This window comes from Thamnophis elegans, chromosome 4, assembly GCF_009769535.1.
Source record: "Thamnophis elegans isolate rThaEle1 chromosome 4, rThaEle1.pri, whole genome shotgun sequence".
Lineage (NCBI taxonomy): Eukaryota > Metazoa > Chordata > Lepidosauria > Squamata > Colubridae > Thamnophis > Thamnophis elegans.
In genome coordinates this window covers 29,247,369-29,264,884 of record NC_045544.1, presented here as the reverse complement: position 1 = coordinate 29,264,884, position 17,516 = coordinate 29,247,369, and the positions used below count along the sequence as shown (strand labels likewise).

The 17,516-nt window shown below is 40.3% G+C and overlaps 1 protein-coding gene across 1 annotated transcript in view; it reads left to right on the top strand.

Annotated features, from left to right (window-relative positions):
* BVES (blood vessel epicardial substance) overlaps positions 1 to 17,516 on the top strand; it is a 61,315-nt gene that overhangs the window by 30,213 nt on the left and 13,586 nt on the right. The window contains 3 exon segments of the mRNA XM_032214963.1: positions 2,542 to 2,774; positions 3,204 to 3,328; positions 16,977 to 17,164. Of these exon segments, the coding sequence (XP_032070854.1) occupies positions 2,542 to 2,774; positions 3,204 to 3,328; positions 16,977 to 17,164 (546 nt within the window).

Below are 17,516 nucleotides of genomic sequence, written 5' to 3'. Positions count from 1 at the left end.
AAGAAAGAAAGAATTCCTTCATTCAAAAGGACCCCAAAGCACCCCAAAGCACATTACAGAGGATTCTTAGGGTTCTCATCTGCTTTTAAACAAAGATGTCCTAGATTCTTGTCATCTCAGTGGGGTGGGTGGGTGTTGGAGTCTAATTGCAAAAAGCAATATAATAATACTGTCCTCTTTTCATTTGTTTTCAATTGTACCTTGAAGAGGGGAGGGGGTGAACATGGTCAAGTAGCCCTGTGCCACCATCTTTGAATGAGTCTTTATACCTGAAACAGAAGGCAAAGCTAATCAAAACCTTGCCCAGGTCTGGCTCAGTATGTGCAGACAACTAGTCCTCATTGCTCAGCACAAGCCCTACCAGCTTCCTTATTACTTTTAAGCTGAAGTAATTTTCTGAGAGGAAGAAAAAGTACCGCCTTGTACAATCTCCATCCATGTTGGAGGAGGCTTGAATATTGTGTATGTTTTGTGTGTGTGCAATATGATGAAAGCTTGCAATAAATTGGCAGTCTACTTATGGCCAGATATGACCCTAGACCTTCCGATTATAGTCCCCCCTACCCCCAAGATTCCTGAAGTTGTTGTCTAAGAAGAATTTGATGTCTTTCCCTGTTATCCTGTTTCATTGCTCATGTGGCAACATGTTTGAACTACAAATTTAACAGCAAGTAAATACACTACATTTAATAGTGTATACATATTTCAAGTAATATTCTTTTGTCTAGGATCTAGAATGAATATTGTAAAATAATATATTTGAGAGAGCTGTTTTGACATGATGGTTAAGGCTCCAGGCAGAGACTGTGAGCCTGTAGTCCTGCTTTAGGCATGTAAGAGGATGACCTTGGGCCACAAGGCAATAGCAACCTTCTTCTGAAAGTAGTATTGTCAAGAAAACTGAATGCTAACTTGAAAATGTGCATGCACACACAATCTTCTTTTTTAACCAAACACATATTAAAATGCACATTAAATGCCCATACACAAATGCACATGTATTATACAATGTTAGCAACATCTTGGACAGTGTTGTATCATAGGACAAAAAAGGGTAAAATGCAGATTGCCTTTTTAGTATAGAATTATTGAGTTCTTCATAGGGACATTCACTTTAAACAATCAAGGATCCCACTAATATAAAACAGATTATGATATCTAGTGGATATTATTTTTAACTGCCTGTATATCTGTGAAGTTGGAGATCAATATTTCATGATACTGGAAATTCACTTATTATCTCTCTCTCTTTTTTTGCTTCACTTCCAGAGCAACACCTTAAAATAAAATATCTACTTGTGAATATATTTAAGGCATTAACATAAAAAAATATTACTGTGTGGTTTTAAAGACCTGGTTCAACCAATGAATGATGTCACATAGTGATTTAGTATCATGAATCCAGACATAGTGTGAAGTAAGTCATGCTGTGTTTAATTTTTTTCTGGACATAAGGGCTGAAGCAGAAGCACACAGTGTATGTTTGGAATGACTTCTGAAGTTCTTGCTTCTTCCTTTATAATAGTCTCAGGGACTTTTACAGTTGTATAGCAGCTTCATTGAGTAAGTTTAACTTTCTTCTGTAAGCCATTTTCTTGATTAAAATTATCCTTTTTTACTTTCTGTTTGAAAATAGCACCCTACACATGTAGAGAAAGGTTAAATATATCTTCTACTCTCAGCCTATGGTTATTGCCCATTCAAAATTTTTCCAACACTTCAAGGAATTGTTGTAAAGTTCATGCTTTTCTTCCAGCTGTTGTTGTCCATCAAAAACCATCAATCTGCAATATGTATCAAAAATTAACACAAGATGAAATGCAGACAGCAGATATTTTGCATTCTGTTAAAGTATCTAGCATAAGCGGAGTACAAATCACATAAGCATGTTTGTTGATGCACAAACTAAAGAACTGTTGAGAAAATCATTATCACATTTATTGCATATAGAAAAAATATCTAACTTTTGACTAGGGAAAAATCATGGACTATATGCATATTGAATCCCTTTGCTGATATTCATAAGTGGATAGTTTTCTGAAGAGTCAAATGTATTGCCTATAATGTTATGTTTGAAAATTAAATATTTTTTGTTGCCCTTAAAACTTGGCTGTTAAAATATTGTGTACTCTTTTGCTTCTTATCTTCTATTCAGCATTGCATTAGGTACTATATTTAGTAGTGCTGCTTAATGTCACAGATACATGGCAGTTGGATAGGTGTGGGAGAGATAAGCGGAACTCTAACTTTATTTTAAGTATTCTCTGCTAACAGTTACTTGAGTGCCAAAGCTATACCCATTACTTTGTTGAACACACTTTATGTATGCAGAATGACATAGATAAGAGCATACAGTTCGTCGTGATTGAATGAATTCTGATAAATACAAGGACTGCTTTTCTTTAAAAAAAATATTAAGCGAACATTCGACATGTTCCGTATATAACTTTTCAAGCTCTTGGGATGTGTCCCCATTCAATCCTATTGCAAAAAGATGAATATTCAGTCACACTGCAAGTTCAACCTATGTTTCTTTTTAACAGGCTAGTTCAAGATGAACTTCATAGAAGCCAGTTTAATTACCACAGCCCCATTGAATTACCTGGACTTCAGAAATGCCACCTCTGTGCCTTTGAATGAAACTGTATGTGAAAATTGGAGAGAGATCCATCACCTGGTTTTTCATATGGCCAATATATGTTTTGCAGTGGGGTTGGTTATTCCAACAACTTTAAATCTCCATATGATTGTCCTACGAGCTATGCTGACAATGGGTAAGCAAAGGTATATTAGACTCAAATGTTGCACCCTTAAGAATCTATTGAAATGAGAATTTACTATAACATATTTGTAAACCGATTTCTGTATTCCTGCTGCTTGATTTTGTTTGATTTTGGGAGGAGGGGGAATGCTTTGGAATATGTGTGGAAAACCAATCCATAAATACTTTAAAAAAATAAATGAGCAATTTCATTTTCTGACCATGCTTCCAGACAAATGTGGGTGAAATTCTTCTATAATGCTATAATTTGTATTCTTTTCTTGACATAGTCTTCATTGTTCTTACTACCATTAATCTTTTCTTGGTAGATAGTTCTATGGGAGGTAAAATGTTTCAACACAATATTCTACTGTACTTAGTTTTCTGGATTAGGGATGGCCAAATTGTATGCCTAATAATTTCACATTTTTATTTTTGGCAGGGTGTTTACTTTTTATCATCTGGGCAGCCCTTTTTCGTTGTGCTGTGGATATGGTAATCTGGAATTCGGTGTTCCTTGTTGTCAATCTTGTGCATTTTATGTACTTGCTGTACAAGAGGAGGCCGGTATGTACATTACCGTTACATAAATGATAGACGCATAAAAAAAATATTTAAAAGAATTCAGGCTTGCTTCTAAATGGGCTTGTTTGGCTAATGTATTGATGTATATACTAAATACACCACAAGGTATTTTTGCTTTCTATTTTTTGTCATTGCCAAAAAAAAGTATAAGAGGCTATTAATCTTTCTTAATAACAGTGCTTTTAGTGCTTCTCCCTTCAGGTTTTCATTTATGCAGCCTGTAGTCCTAGTGTAAGATGAATATAACATGTGCAAATATTGAGTGCCAGGAGTTTCGCATTTGTAATTTAATTATATCATGTTGTTTTGTTTGCTTCTAATCTTTTTGAGGGCTCTTAAGCCACTTACAGTTCTTTGGGAATGGAGCAGCATATAAATCCTAATAAATAAGCAAGAATAAACATTCAGGATTTTAGCGGACTACTATATTGTATTATTTTATGATTATTTATTATAAGTAAATAGCTTGGTTATATTTTGAACTTATTGTTTTGGACAACATTTGCAATTATGGAATGTTTGGTCTGAACTGCATCAATAAATGTTCTTAGTAAATTCTATTACACTAATAGTAATAACAGCATTATCATATATCCAATAATAATATTTTTAATAAGAGCAGTATTACAGTGGTTCTATTTTCAGCACAATTCATAATTTTCAGTAGGGTACAATTTGTTTCTCTTCCTTCTTTCCTACCTTATTGCAATGGTTTCCTTTTCATTATTTATAATACTTGTATCTCTTCCTCCCTCTGAGTTAGAGTGAAGGTCATGACCATTGAAGGTCATGTTATTAAAGTTTCATAAAAATAGGAAATACATTATTTTCAGGAGAAGTATCTTTACAAGTTTCTCTAGTATGTTTCACATTTGGCCAGCAAAAAGTCATCTCTGGCTACTTTACCAGAATGTCTTATATACATTGATTTATATGTGGAAAATATTCTTTACTTATATCTTCATTTTATCTTGATAATAAAATCTTTCATTGTGCATAGCGTTGAAGTAGTACATTTTTAAAATACATAATTGTCTTTTATTTGATAAACATGTACCGGTACGTACGCACACACACAAACACACACACACACACACACACACACACACACACACACACAAATAAGAATGATGAGATACTGGGTTACATCCAGTGAGTAAAAGAAGACTCATTGGAAACTTCCCTTGGTGAAACAGAAAGAAAGTTTTAAAAATTGATATTTAGGTTCTTTGATCACTCTCTATTAGACTGTTAAGTGTGGAGGAATTATATGCCAACATTATTTCTATCCCTGATTTCTGACAAAAGTTTTTTACTGCTTTAAAATAATTATATAAACAGAAAGATACTGATCATTCACAACTCTTCAAGGCTATTTTCCACTAAGCAATCCAATTATTCTTTTTCTTGAAATACCCAGGTAAACCCTAAAGGTAAACATGAACAGGATTGTTTATCTTCCAATGAGACATTTGAACCTTATTGCAAACTTTTCTGGCTCTCAGACTTTTTTTCTACCTATAACAACCCATATGTGCAGTAGGTGTTTGTATGACTTGATGGTTCATCTCAGTGACGTGCGGTGAGGTTTATGGCTGGTGAGGCAGTCCTCTCCCCGACACCCCACTGACTAAAGTCAGAGCTCAGGCGGGCTGCTGCGAGCTCAGGTGGGTGAAAGAAAGCCCTTTAGGCAGTGGGGTGTCAGGAGAGAGGAGAGAATGCATTCTCTCCTCTCCCCCCGATACCCTACTGACTAAAGCACTTTCTTTTGCCCGCCTGAGCTCGCAGCAGAGCTCAGGCGAGCTGCCGCGAGCTCAGGCGAGTGAAAGAAAGCACTTTAGTCAGTGGGGTGTCGGCTTGAGTATTCTCTCCTCTCCCCTGACACCCCACTGACTAAAGCACTTTCTTTCACCCACTTGAGCTTGCGGCAGAGCTCAGGTGGGTGAAAGAAAGTGCTTCACTGACTAAAGTGCTTTTTTTCGCCTGCCAGAGCTGCATGGCATCCAGGGCGCGCTTGTCAAGCGAGGGCAGTGCAGGTGGTGCGCGGATGGAGCGGAGGAAGCCTCTCCCCCCTTCCCCCGCCTGAAAGAACAAAAGGAACCTCTACCACCGTCCGGGCAACCTGGCTGGCCTCTCTCGTGGCAGCTCTCCGGCGCTGACCCTGGGAGTCTCTGGAGGAGCTGGCAGGGGCTGCAAGCACCACAGGCTGCACTGAAGCTGGAGGTGATACCCTTCCGGCCGGGTAAGGCGGGCTGCCCTCCCTGCCTCTCCTACCCCCTTCCCTCTCTTCACTCAAACAAACTCTCTCTCAAACAAACACACACACACAAAGTTGCACCAGGAGGATGAAGTTTGAATTCCTCCCTCTCCCTCTGACCCACACGTATCTTTTCCAGTTGTTCAGAGAGGATTTCTACTCTGCTCTTGCCTGCCATCATGTAAAGAAAAAAAATGTAAAAGGAAAAAGGCAAGAGCTGAGGTCAGGCTGGGCCTCTCCCCCCTTCCCCCGCCTGAAAGAACAAAAGGAACCTCTACCACCGTCCAGGCAACCTGGCTGGCCACTCTCGTGGCAGCTCTCCGGCGCTGACCCTGGGAGTCTCTGGAGGAGCTGGCAGGGGCTGCAAGCACCACAGGCTGCACTGAAGCTGGAGGTGATACCCTTCCGGCCGGGTAAGGCGGGCTGCCCTCCCTGCCTCTCCTACCCCTTTCCCTCTCTTCACTCAAACAAACTCTCTCTCAAACAAACACACACACACAAAGTTGCACCAGGAGGATGAAGTTTGAATTCCTCCCTCGCCCTCTGACCCACACGTATCTTTTCCAGTTGTTTCAGAGAGGATTTCTACTCTGCTCTTGCCTGCCATCATGTAAAGAAAAAAAATGTAAAAGGAAAAAGGCAAGAGCTGAGGTCAGGCTGGGCTAGTTGCTGTCAGAGTCACCATGGATGACTCTGCTTAATTGTTTTAAAAAGCCTATAAAAAAAACGCCCTCTACAGGAGGAGGCACGAGAACAATGTGCCTCATCTACGTCAGGAATTTTTCGGCTTTTAATCCTTGCTTAACTCTGCTCGAGTGATCATAAAGTCAGACTAGATGAGACACATCGTTCTCCTGCCTCCTCCTGTAGAAGGCACTTTTTTAGAGGCTTTTTTAAACAGTTAAGCACTAAGCAGAGTCATCCATGGTGACTCTGGCAGCAACTAGCTCAGCCTTTTTTCCTTTTACATTTTTTTATTTTCATGATGACAGTGGTGAGGCCCTGCCTCCCCTGCCTCCCCTGACTGCACGTCCCTGGTTCATCTACATCCTTTGTAGTAAGGCTTTTTTGTTATCCGTACCAAACATGCAACTAGAAATTTTACAGTGTTATTTTTTTTTAATTCAGTGCATTTGATTGAAATAAGATTAAAGAATAGAAGGGCAAGCTACACAAATGGGCTGTCATACAACATCCTCTAGTTTTTCTCTTCCTCCTATCTATCAAAAGAGCATCGATGTAATAAAGTGGGTTGAAAGGGAAGTTGCCCATTTGCTTAGAAATATACAGGTAGTCCTCAACCTGCGACCACAGTGGAGCCCAAAATTTATGTTGCTAAGTGAGAAATTTGTGAAGTGAATTTGCCCCATTTTACAACTTTTCCTGTCACAGTTGTTAATGAATCTGGTTTCCCCATTGCTTTTGCATGTCAGAAGATCATATTACCTCAGGAACAGTGCGGACATCATAAATGTGAATCAGTGGTCAAGCATCCGAATGTAAACCATGAGGATACTGAAACAGTCATAAGTGACAAATGGTCATAACTCATTTTTTTCAGTGCTGTTGCAACCTCAAACTGTTATTAAACTGTTGTAAGTCAAGGGTTACTCATATTGCAAGCTACATCATCATAATCTTAGAAATGGAGTGTGGGAGTGGGGGGGAGATGTTTTACTGTCTAGTGAATGGTTTAAAGAAGTAATCCTTGTCCTTGTCACTTCCAGAGCTTTGCTTATCAGATACTGCAGAAGAAATGCTGCTGTCAAAAAAGGTGCAGATGCTTTTGTGGTAGATTGAGGCATATGCCTGGTTTATCATATGCAGAGATGCATGATATTTGCTCCATTCATCTCAGGAAAGATTTCCTCTGTGATCCGCAGAGCTGTCCTTTTACATCACTTCTTTCTAAGCGCATGATATTGCTCTGAGGCACCATTCCTGGAGGAGCCAGTACACAATAGAAACCATAGTTATCTGCCACAAGGTTTATTTTGATCCCCCAGACAAATCCTATTGTCGGGGGAGACTGCCCGAGAGGTCTTATATTGATGAAAAACTAGCTTCACATTGCTCTTTTAATCCCAAGGTCAAAGCTCTTGTTTTTCCCCTACGGAGCACACATCCCCATTTCACTTAGTTTCCTTACTAAAATCCTGATTATTTCTTGTTAATATAGAAGTAAATTAATTAAGAATAAACCAAGACCGCCTTCTCTACTTGAGGCTCCTGTGTGCCTCCATTAAAGCTGCCATCATTATTTATTTGGCTCAATGCTATATTGTTTTTGCTTTCTTTTATGCCCATTTTCTCCTTTTCTGAAAAATTAAACGATCCCTACTCTGCCTGCCTACGTTTTCAGATAAGAAAAGGCATAGTGTTTTGGCTATTGAATGAAAAGATTATGTTGTCAGTTTGGCCTTCCTCTCATGGACTTCACTGTTTTGATGTACTATGTGAATCAGGCACCCTTTACATTCCATTACAACATGTTGTGAGCCAAGGTGGCTCAGTGGTTAAATGCAGCACTGCAGGCTACTTCAGCTGACTGCAGTTCTGCAGTTCGGCTGTTCAAATCACACCGGCTCAGGGTTGACTCATCCTTCCATCCTTCCAAGGTGGATAAAATGGGGACCTGGATTGTTGGGGGCAATATGCTGACTCTGTAAACCGCTTAGAAAGCCCTATGAAGTGGTATATAAGTCTAACTGCTATTGCTATTGCTATTGTGATACAAGACGTTGTATGACTGAGGCAAACAGGGCCTCCAGTGGGGCAGGCAGTCTAAGAAGCTTCAGTGTGCAGGATCATCTTGGTGCCCACTAGTCCAGCTGCCACACCTGATTTTTTTAAGAACATTACTGGAATTATGTAGATTTAAGAGAGCCAGGGCCTGAAAAGGATTTCTACAAATTTATCAGCATTAAAGAAACCAAAGTAATTCAATGCAGAGAGATGTAAAATAGTGAATTTATCAGACAACATGTCGCAAGTTCTTTGCTGATGTGTAAATTATGAGAGAATAACACAATAAAAATACAAGCCCCAATCTATACATCCCACTTGGAATGTTTTTTTACCCTTAGATTTCTATCCCACCTTTCCTTTAGAAGTTTAGGGTGACATACATGGCACTGACATCTCCAACTTTTTCCCACAGCTTTTCCCCACAGCAAAAACACTGTGAGGTAGGTTAGGCTGAGTGAGGAAAACTGCCCCAAAATTATATAGTAGGGCTTCAATAGTTGAGAATGGAATTGCATATGGATATCCTCATTTCTAATCAATCACTGTAATAATTTATCTGTGCTGATATGTTGTTTAATTTTGATAGTGAACTTCCCAAAGGATGTGCAGTTGGAAAAGATGTTCACCCTTCCCAAGTATTCACATTTGTACAATCACTGTAGCTTCATTTGTCTCAATCAAGTCTTGGTTTCTGTAGTTTAAGTCCAGCCATTGGGTTACTTTACACTTTAATGCAGGGGTGGTCAACCTTTTTATACCTACCACCCACTTTTGTATCTCTGTTAGTAGTAAAATTTTCTAACTGCCCACCGGTTCCACAGTAATGGTGATTTTATGAAAACCCAATGAAAATGTTTTTAAATAATGCTATGAATTTTTTTTAAAAAGTCAATTAAATTTTAAAAAAGGAAAGTGCTTCAGTATCGGACAAAACCCCTACCGCCCACCATGAAAGCTGGAACGCCCACTAGTGGGCAATAGGGACCAGGTTGACTACCACTGCTTTAATGCATTGTGTGAAATCATGAATTAGACTCATCAGGTAATATGTCTATGAAGATTATCAGTCATCCATATCATAGTTTATATCAAAAATGGTTTTTATTTTTGAAAAGGCAACTAGACTGATTAAGATTAAGCATATTATCTGAACCCACTCTGCAAGGCCCAAGTGTTCATTGGTTTGCACAAAAAAAAAAAAAAAAAAAGGAAAAGGAGAATGTATGGCAGAAAAGTATAAGTATAAGTATAATCTTTATTGTCATTGTACTTAGATACAACGAAATTGGTTTTAACCTCACTGGTGCAAAATTATGGCAGAAACGAAAAAAGAAAGAAAAAGAAAAAAACTAGCATGGAGTGATTGTGGTTGTATTTAAAAGTCTGACAGCCCAAGGATAGAAACTATCTTTAAACCTCTTTGTTCGGCTGGCTATACTTTGATGTCTTCTGCCCCATGGTAGAAGTGCAAAGAGATACTGACCAGGGTGTGAATCATCTCTGAGTATCTTCCTTACTCTGCTAAAGCAGCGAGATCTGGCGATGTCGTCCAGTGGTGTCAGAGGGCAACCAATGGTTTCTTGTGCCGAATTGATCACTCTCTACAGGGCCTTCCTGTCCATAGCAGTTAAACCAGCATACCATACTGTAACGCAATATGTGAGGAAACTTTCTATGGTGGACCGATAGAAAGAGGTCATCAGCCGTTGTTCCACTTGATTTTTTCGCAGGACTCTAAGGAAATGAAGTCTCTGTTGGGCCTTTCCAATCACTAGAGATGTGTTGTTTTTCCAGGTGAGATCTTGACTAATAAGCACTCTCAAGAATTTAAAAGAGGAAACCCTCTCCACACAGCCCCCCTTGATATACAATGGGGCAGGCTTCTCTCTGTGCTTCTGGAAATCTAGCACCATCTCCTTTGTCTTACTAGTATTTAGTTGTAAGTTGTTTCTTGAGCACCAGGCAGATAACTTCTGGACTTCTTCCCTGTATGCTGATTTGTTCCCTCCAGTTATGAGACCCAGCACCATTGTGTCATCTGCAAACTTTATTATGATATTGGATGGATCAGAGGATATGCAGTCAGCGAGTACAGGTAGGGGCTGAGCACACAGACCTGAGGGGAACCTGTGCTGAGCTTCAGCGTGGAAGATGTAAAGGACCCAGCCCTTACTGTTTGTGGAGGATCCGATCCATCAGGAAGTCTTTGATCCATTCACAAGTGAGGGGAGGGAAATTCAGGTCAATCAACTTTTCAATGAGAATGCTGGTAAGATGGTGTTAAAGGCCGAGCTATAGTCTATAAAAAGCATTCTGACATAATTCCCAGATTTCTCAAGGTGGCTCAGTGCAATATGTAGAGCAGTGGCAATGGCGTCCCCTATCGACCTGTTGCTTCCATAAGCAAGCTGGTGTTGATCAAAATTTGGTGGAAGACAGGACCTGAGGTGTTGTAGGACCAGTCTCTCAAAGCATTTCATCACTATAGACGTCAGTGCAATGGGTCTATAGTCATTCAGGCTATTTATGGCAGCTTTCTTTGGAACTGGGATAATTGTGGCTGCTTTCAAGCATGATGGGACTCTAGCCTGTTGCAGGGAGATGTTAAAAATCCTAGTCAGGACCCCTGTTAATTGGTCAGCACAAGTTTTTACTACTTTCCCCAACATCCCGTCTGGACCTGCAGCTTTGTTGGGATTTACAGCCTTCAGCTCAGCTCTCATTTAATGTTCATCCAGAGTGAGTGGCTGGAGGTTAGAGGGCCTTTGATCTAGAGCCACAGAGACTGGTTTTTTGACCTCAAAGTGGGCGAAGAAGCTATTTAGCTCCTCTACTAGCAGGGCATTAGCATTGGCTATTTTTTTTTTCATATTGCCCTTATAGTTGGTTAGGTGTTGTAGCCTCTGCCACACCTGTCTTGATTTATTATTTTTGCAGATACTTCTCTACTTTTTGTTTGTATTTCTGTTTAGCTGCCTTAATGCCTCTTCTCAAGTTTGCCCTGGCTTCATTGTATTTGTCTTCATTTCCTGCCTTGAAGGTGGAGTTTCGGGCTCTCAGAAGTGATTGTACTTCTGCTGACATCCAGGGTTTACGATTACTGTAAACTCTGATCAGTGGTGGGTTTCAAAATTTTTTGGAACCTCTTCTGTAGGTGTGGCCTGCTTTCCGGGTCCACTGGTGGAACCTCTTCTAACTGGTTCGTTAGATTTGACGAACCGGTTCTACTGAATAGGTGCGAATTGGTAGGAACCCACCTCTGACTCTGATGCACTTATTCACTGTTACATTGTCTGTGCATTAATGTATGAGAGTACAGTGTCAGTGAATTCGTGCAGTTGCAAATGTTCAAATATACTCCACTCGGTAGTCTCAAAGCAGTCCTGCAACTGGCAGAGTGCTTCCTCTGGCCAGATTTTGACAGTTTTCAAGACTGGCTGTATCCTTTTCCTAAGGGGGATATACTTTGGGCACAGTAGCAGAGAGATATGGTCAGATGTACCCAGATTGGAAAGGGGGATGGCTCTATATGCCTGTCTTAAGTTTGAATACATATGGTCTAGACCAGTGTTTCTCAACCTTGGCAACTTGAAGATGTCCGGACTTCAACTCCCAGAATTCCCCAGCCAGCATTCGCTGGCTGGGGAATTCTGGGAGTTGAAGTCCAGACATCTTCAAGTTGCCATGGTTGAGAAACACTGGTCTAGAATATTCTTACCTCTGGTAGTACACTGCACATACTGCACAAACTTAGGGAGAACAGACTTTAGACTGGCTTGATTAAAATCCCCAGCCATGATAAAAGCGCCCTCAGGGTAAGTTTGCTGCTGCCTCTCGATGGCATCATGTAACTTAGAGAGCACTGTGCTAACATTTGCATCTGGTGGAATATAGACAGCAGTGATAACTATAACAGAAATCTTTCTAGGTAAATAAAATGGCCGACAAATGACAGTTAAGAATTCCACATCTGCAGAATAGTGTGTATAAGCAACTCTACTGTTAGTACACCAGTTATTATGTGTGTAAATACAAAGTCCTCCACCTTTGCTTTTACCAGAGTTGCTGTTTCCGTCAAAGCAGTATGTGGTGCGGTTAGTTAGCGCCACTGATGCATCCGGTACAAGTGGATGAAGCCAGGTTTCTGTGATGATCATCACACAGCAGTTATGAATGAGCTTATTCGCTGCCATCCATAGCTCTAGTTCATCAGTTTTGGCGGCAAAGGATCTAGAGTTGGTTAGAAAAATGTATGGTAATGCTGGTCTATGGGCTGCTTCCGTAACTGAACTAGCAAACCAGCTCTTCATCCCCACTTCTATTTTCGCTCTCTTCACCGCCTCCTAAGCCCAACAATGATCCATGGAGAGCCTGGCAGTCTTACTATGACACTCGGTATATTATGAGACTGCTAGAAGTCTCTGGTAATATCTAGTCGACTAGAAGATCCAATCTTTAGTAACTCTCTGTGGGTGTAGACTCATTTTTGCCTAAATCTATTGTGACACCAGGAGCTCAAAGCCACAATGTCTAAGCACGCTGCCATCTTGAGGGGGGGGGGGGAGATCATATAAAAATCATGCCTGAGTGGAGAAAGCAGATAATTAGAAATTGGGATCATGCAAAGTTTGGGAGTGAATGATTCATGAAATGCTACTGCAGGAAGTGAATAAGTAATCTATAGAATTTATTATTGCTAGTTGTAGAGATCAACAATATATTGGAAATTAAAAGCAAACAAACACAAAGGATTGCTGTGCACAAGTCGGGGAGACTGGAGCTATAAATGGCTGGTAATAGTGGTGAAACATTGCATTTAGTTTCAAAAATGATGTATGTTTTAGCACCCGATACTAGAGAACATGAGTGGGAAGGTGCTAATATCCCCATGTCCTACTCATGGACTTCTCTGAACCCATTGGTCATTGATCATTGTAAAAGCCAAGTTTTGGACTAGACAACAGTTTGATGTCTTTAATAGTTTTCAGGGATTTTAGATGACTTTAAATAAAAACAAAAGGAATGGAGTAATAATATACAATGCTACATAGAACTAATAGTGTGTTCATACACACTATTATCTTATAATAATTTGAGAGGTAAGAGTTTTATTATTTCCAGATGAAAAGATGCTGATGCTAATAAGATAATGTAGAATGTTTAAGACTATGTTTGAATTCACAGCAAAGACAAGATTTGAAATGAATCTTTCTTGATTTATAGTTCATACTTTTTTGACACTCTGCTTTGTCATCCGTGATACTTCCAGAAAACTTGATAATCTGTATGATTAGAAAAGAAGTTTATGTATCTGCTTAACTATGTTGAAATATTCTGCTTACAGCTGTGGCTGCAATATCAGATTGGAACACTTATTTTTGAAAATATAATTGTTTTGAGTAATTTTTGACAAATTTCACAAAAGTAGTCAAAACAGATCTGCAACTTTCAGCAACAACATTACTCTCCTTTCTCATTAAAATCCATGTAGTTTAGAGTCTACACTAAGGTGACCAGATTTTAACATTGGTAAAGCGGGATACCATTGACCGGGGAGGGGTGTTCTTGATTAAATATTTGGTCTATATGCCGCCGCCTTCTCCAACAGAACCACCACATTTGCTGCCCGGCGCTGCGGCTGAGGTGAAGCTGCCAAAGCTCCAGCTGGTGCCACTACCTGTGGCAGCGGCAGCGCCGCCTCCCCCTCCGGTCGGAGCACCTGAGCTGGGCACCGCATTAACCCCTGCTGTCGCCGCCTCCAACAGAACCACCACATTTGCTGCCTGGCGCTGCGGCTGACATGAAGCCGCCAAAGCTCCCGTTGGTGTCCCTGCCCGTGGCAGCGCCGCTGCCGCCTCCCCCTCCGCTCGGAGCACCTGAGCTGGGCACTGCATTACCCCTGCCGCCTCCTCCTCCTCTTCCACCATGCTTTTGAGAAGCCATGGGGCATTTTTTTTCCTGCTCCCACCCACTCTGCCGCCTTCCTACTGGCTCCTGCGGCCTCATAGCTCCTCAAAAGCATGGCAGGGGAGGAGGGAGCAGGGGTAATGCGGTGCCCAGCTCAGATGCTCCAAGCGGAGGGGGAGGTGCCGCTGCCATGGGCGGGGGCGCCGGTGGGAGCTTGGCGACTTCACCTCAGCTGCAGCGTCGGGCAGCAAATGTGGTGGTGCTATTGGACGAGGAGGTGGCAGAAGTTATTCTAGTGGTGGCGGGGGCTTTGGGGGTTCACTTCAGCCACAGCGCCAGGCACCAGCGTCTAGGACTGGCTGCCCACAAAGGACCTCCCCGGGCTTGCTTTGCTGAACACGGCACGACTGACAATAATTTGAGCGGGCACGGCTGGCGCAAACTACCGTCAGTCGCCGTGCACTCATCAAAACAAGTCCGGGGAGATCCTTTGCAGGTGGCTAGAACTAGCCACCTGCAAAGGACCTCCCCAGCTTCTGGAGCCTGTGACAGTAGAAATCACTGCACGGCGGTTGCAAACTGCTGCATGGTGTTTTCTTGCCATGTGTGAGGCCGCATGAAAAATCGGGACTTTTTAAAAACGCCGTGGGACACGGGACAAATTATTAAAAATTGGGACTGTCCCGCCAAAAGCGGGACGTCTGGTCACTATACATATGGGAAAAATAAATTATTTTTAACAAATTTGAATTTACTAATGTAGTCTATTGTCTTTTTAAAAAAATTCCTTATTGGTATATAGATTTTGTTATTCTATCATGAAAATAAATAGACTTAATTTTATTTGCTAAAGGGCAAGTTAAGGGAAGATAATATTGGTTGGATGAGCAGTAATATAATTCTCCATTGGGGGAAAATGGATTATCATCACAAAGCTATTTGTACCATAAATATAATTAATTGTGTAAACTACATAACTATCAGTTGGTAATTATAGGTAACTGTCAGCTGGTAATTATAGGTAACTGAACAGATCAGAATAATCCTTGATCCTGAATTTAAAGTTGTCAGATTAAAATGTGTAACTGCCATGTTCTGTTTTATTTATTCATTACATTTATTGGCCTCCTGTCTTATCACAGGGCAATGCTGGGTGGCTATGTATAGAATGGGGGCTTCTATAGAATTGGGTTACATGAAAATGTATGAAAGATTTATGGCAACTGGATTATTCTTTGGGAGCCAATGATTTATAGTAGTGATAGTATAACAATTTTGTGAGGGAAAAATAAGGAGGAGAACTTTTTGTTCTTCAGACTCTTAGCTACTCTTGATAGTATTGACCATGATATCCCCCTAGGCTGTTCCTGTGAGTTGAAGATTAGAGACATTGCATTACAATAGTTCCAATCAAACTGAAACTGTACCTTGGAAGTTGGCTGTGGCCTCCAAAATGCACTTTAACATCTGTCCCAATGCTCTTTAACATCTATATGATGTCTCTAGGGATCATCACCAGAGAGTTTTGGGATGGTTTCTATTTTTGCCGATAATATTTTACCAAGATGAGGTTATTCATATTCTGAAATACTTCGATGCCATAATGAGTTAGATGAAAGTCAATAATCCAGTGCTGAATCCTGAAACAAACACACACACACACACACACACACACAGTTGAACTATGGGATCCTTGGTGTGTCTGCGTTGGATTGTTTACTTGCAGACATTCCATTATCAAGCTAGGTAACATCATCAGCACCTAGTTAAGTAATGAAACATCAGCAAGCAAACAACTAAGTTCAAACAACACCAAGGATTCCAGAATGATTTTTGTGTTCAGAATAGTGTGGTGATGCTTCAGAAAGCACAGGAAAGTACTTTTGGGAGGCCTCTAGACTTATAGATTTCAGAGGCCCAAGTAATCCTGTGCACAGGAGCATCCATTATCAAAATTAGTTGGAATGCTAATTACATAGTCTCTTATATATAATAATAGCTGTTCTATTATTGAACACACACTGATAGCTTCATTAGATTAGATAACATTCGATGTGGGGCTTCCTTGTGCTTGCCTAGAAAATGCAGAATGTATGGTAGAATCCAATCAGCATTCTGAGTGGGATATCTCATCATGCACACAATGAGTGTCAATTTATCAAGCCAAATCCCTGCTTCTGACACTAAACAAATCAGCACCAGGATATTTAATATCCGGTTACAAATCTGAACAATCACTACGATCATCAGAAGGTCTATGTATTGTGACTGACAATGTCATCTTGTAGTTACAAAAGCAACTGGCAGCTGCACTCTAGAAAGCTCCTTTTCTTCTTCCCCCCAACGCCACCCCAATCTGTGACACCTGTTAATGTGTCTTTTAGATGCCTGTTGAAGACTTAATTCTTCCACTGGGGTTTCTTTGAATGAAAATGTTATGATTAGCTAGTTTTATTTATGTTTTTCCTTTTCTTCTCTTTATTGAGTGGGCTTTCATATTGTATTTTACCATGCAATTTTGATTTTTACTCATAAATAGTTTTAACTTTTGGCAATATAAAAAGCAGTATTAAGTAAACAAATGAATGGTAAACTTTTACTGATTTTTTTTTTTGCTAGCAACAATATTTTTGAATATTAAACTGAAACAGTGATGTCTGAAAACCACTTCTTCTGCATTTCTAATGTTTGTAATATTTCTTCACTATTGTCTTCCAGATAAAAATAAATAAAGAGCTCAGTAGCCTATACAAGAGAATGTTTGAACCACTCCATGTTCCTCCACAGCTATTCCAAAGATTGACAGGACAGTTCTGCGAAATTCAGACTCTAAAAACAGGTCAAGCATATGCTGCAGAAGATAAAACATCAGTGGATGATCGATTAAGTATTCTACTAAAAGGAAAGTATGTACCTGAAATAACTGGATCTGGATCTCCCTTTTATATAGTTGGACTGTACGAAAAATGCACACTCAATATAAAAGAGATAGGTAAGGCTACCAGATCTGGTCTGCACAAATCCAGACAACTACTAGATGGCAGCAAGGAACTTTCAGTATTGCTTTGCTGCCAATTTGTGCTCATCTGGATTTTTATAGCTCAGGTATGATAGACCTAAAAATAAGCTACTTAGATCAAAAACACACACACACACGCACACACGCACACACACACACACCACACACACACACCACACACACACGAGCTCTTTCTAGCTAATGGAAGAAGTTCTGCTGTAGAAGTTGCCTCACTAATT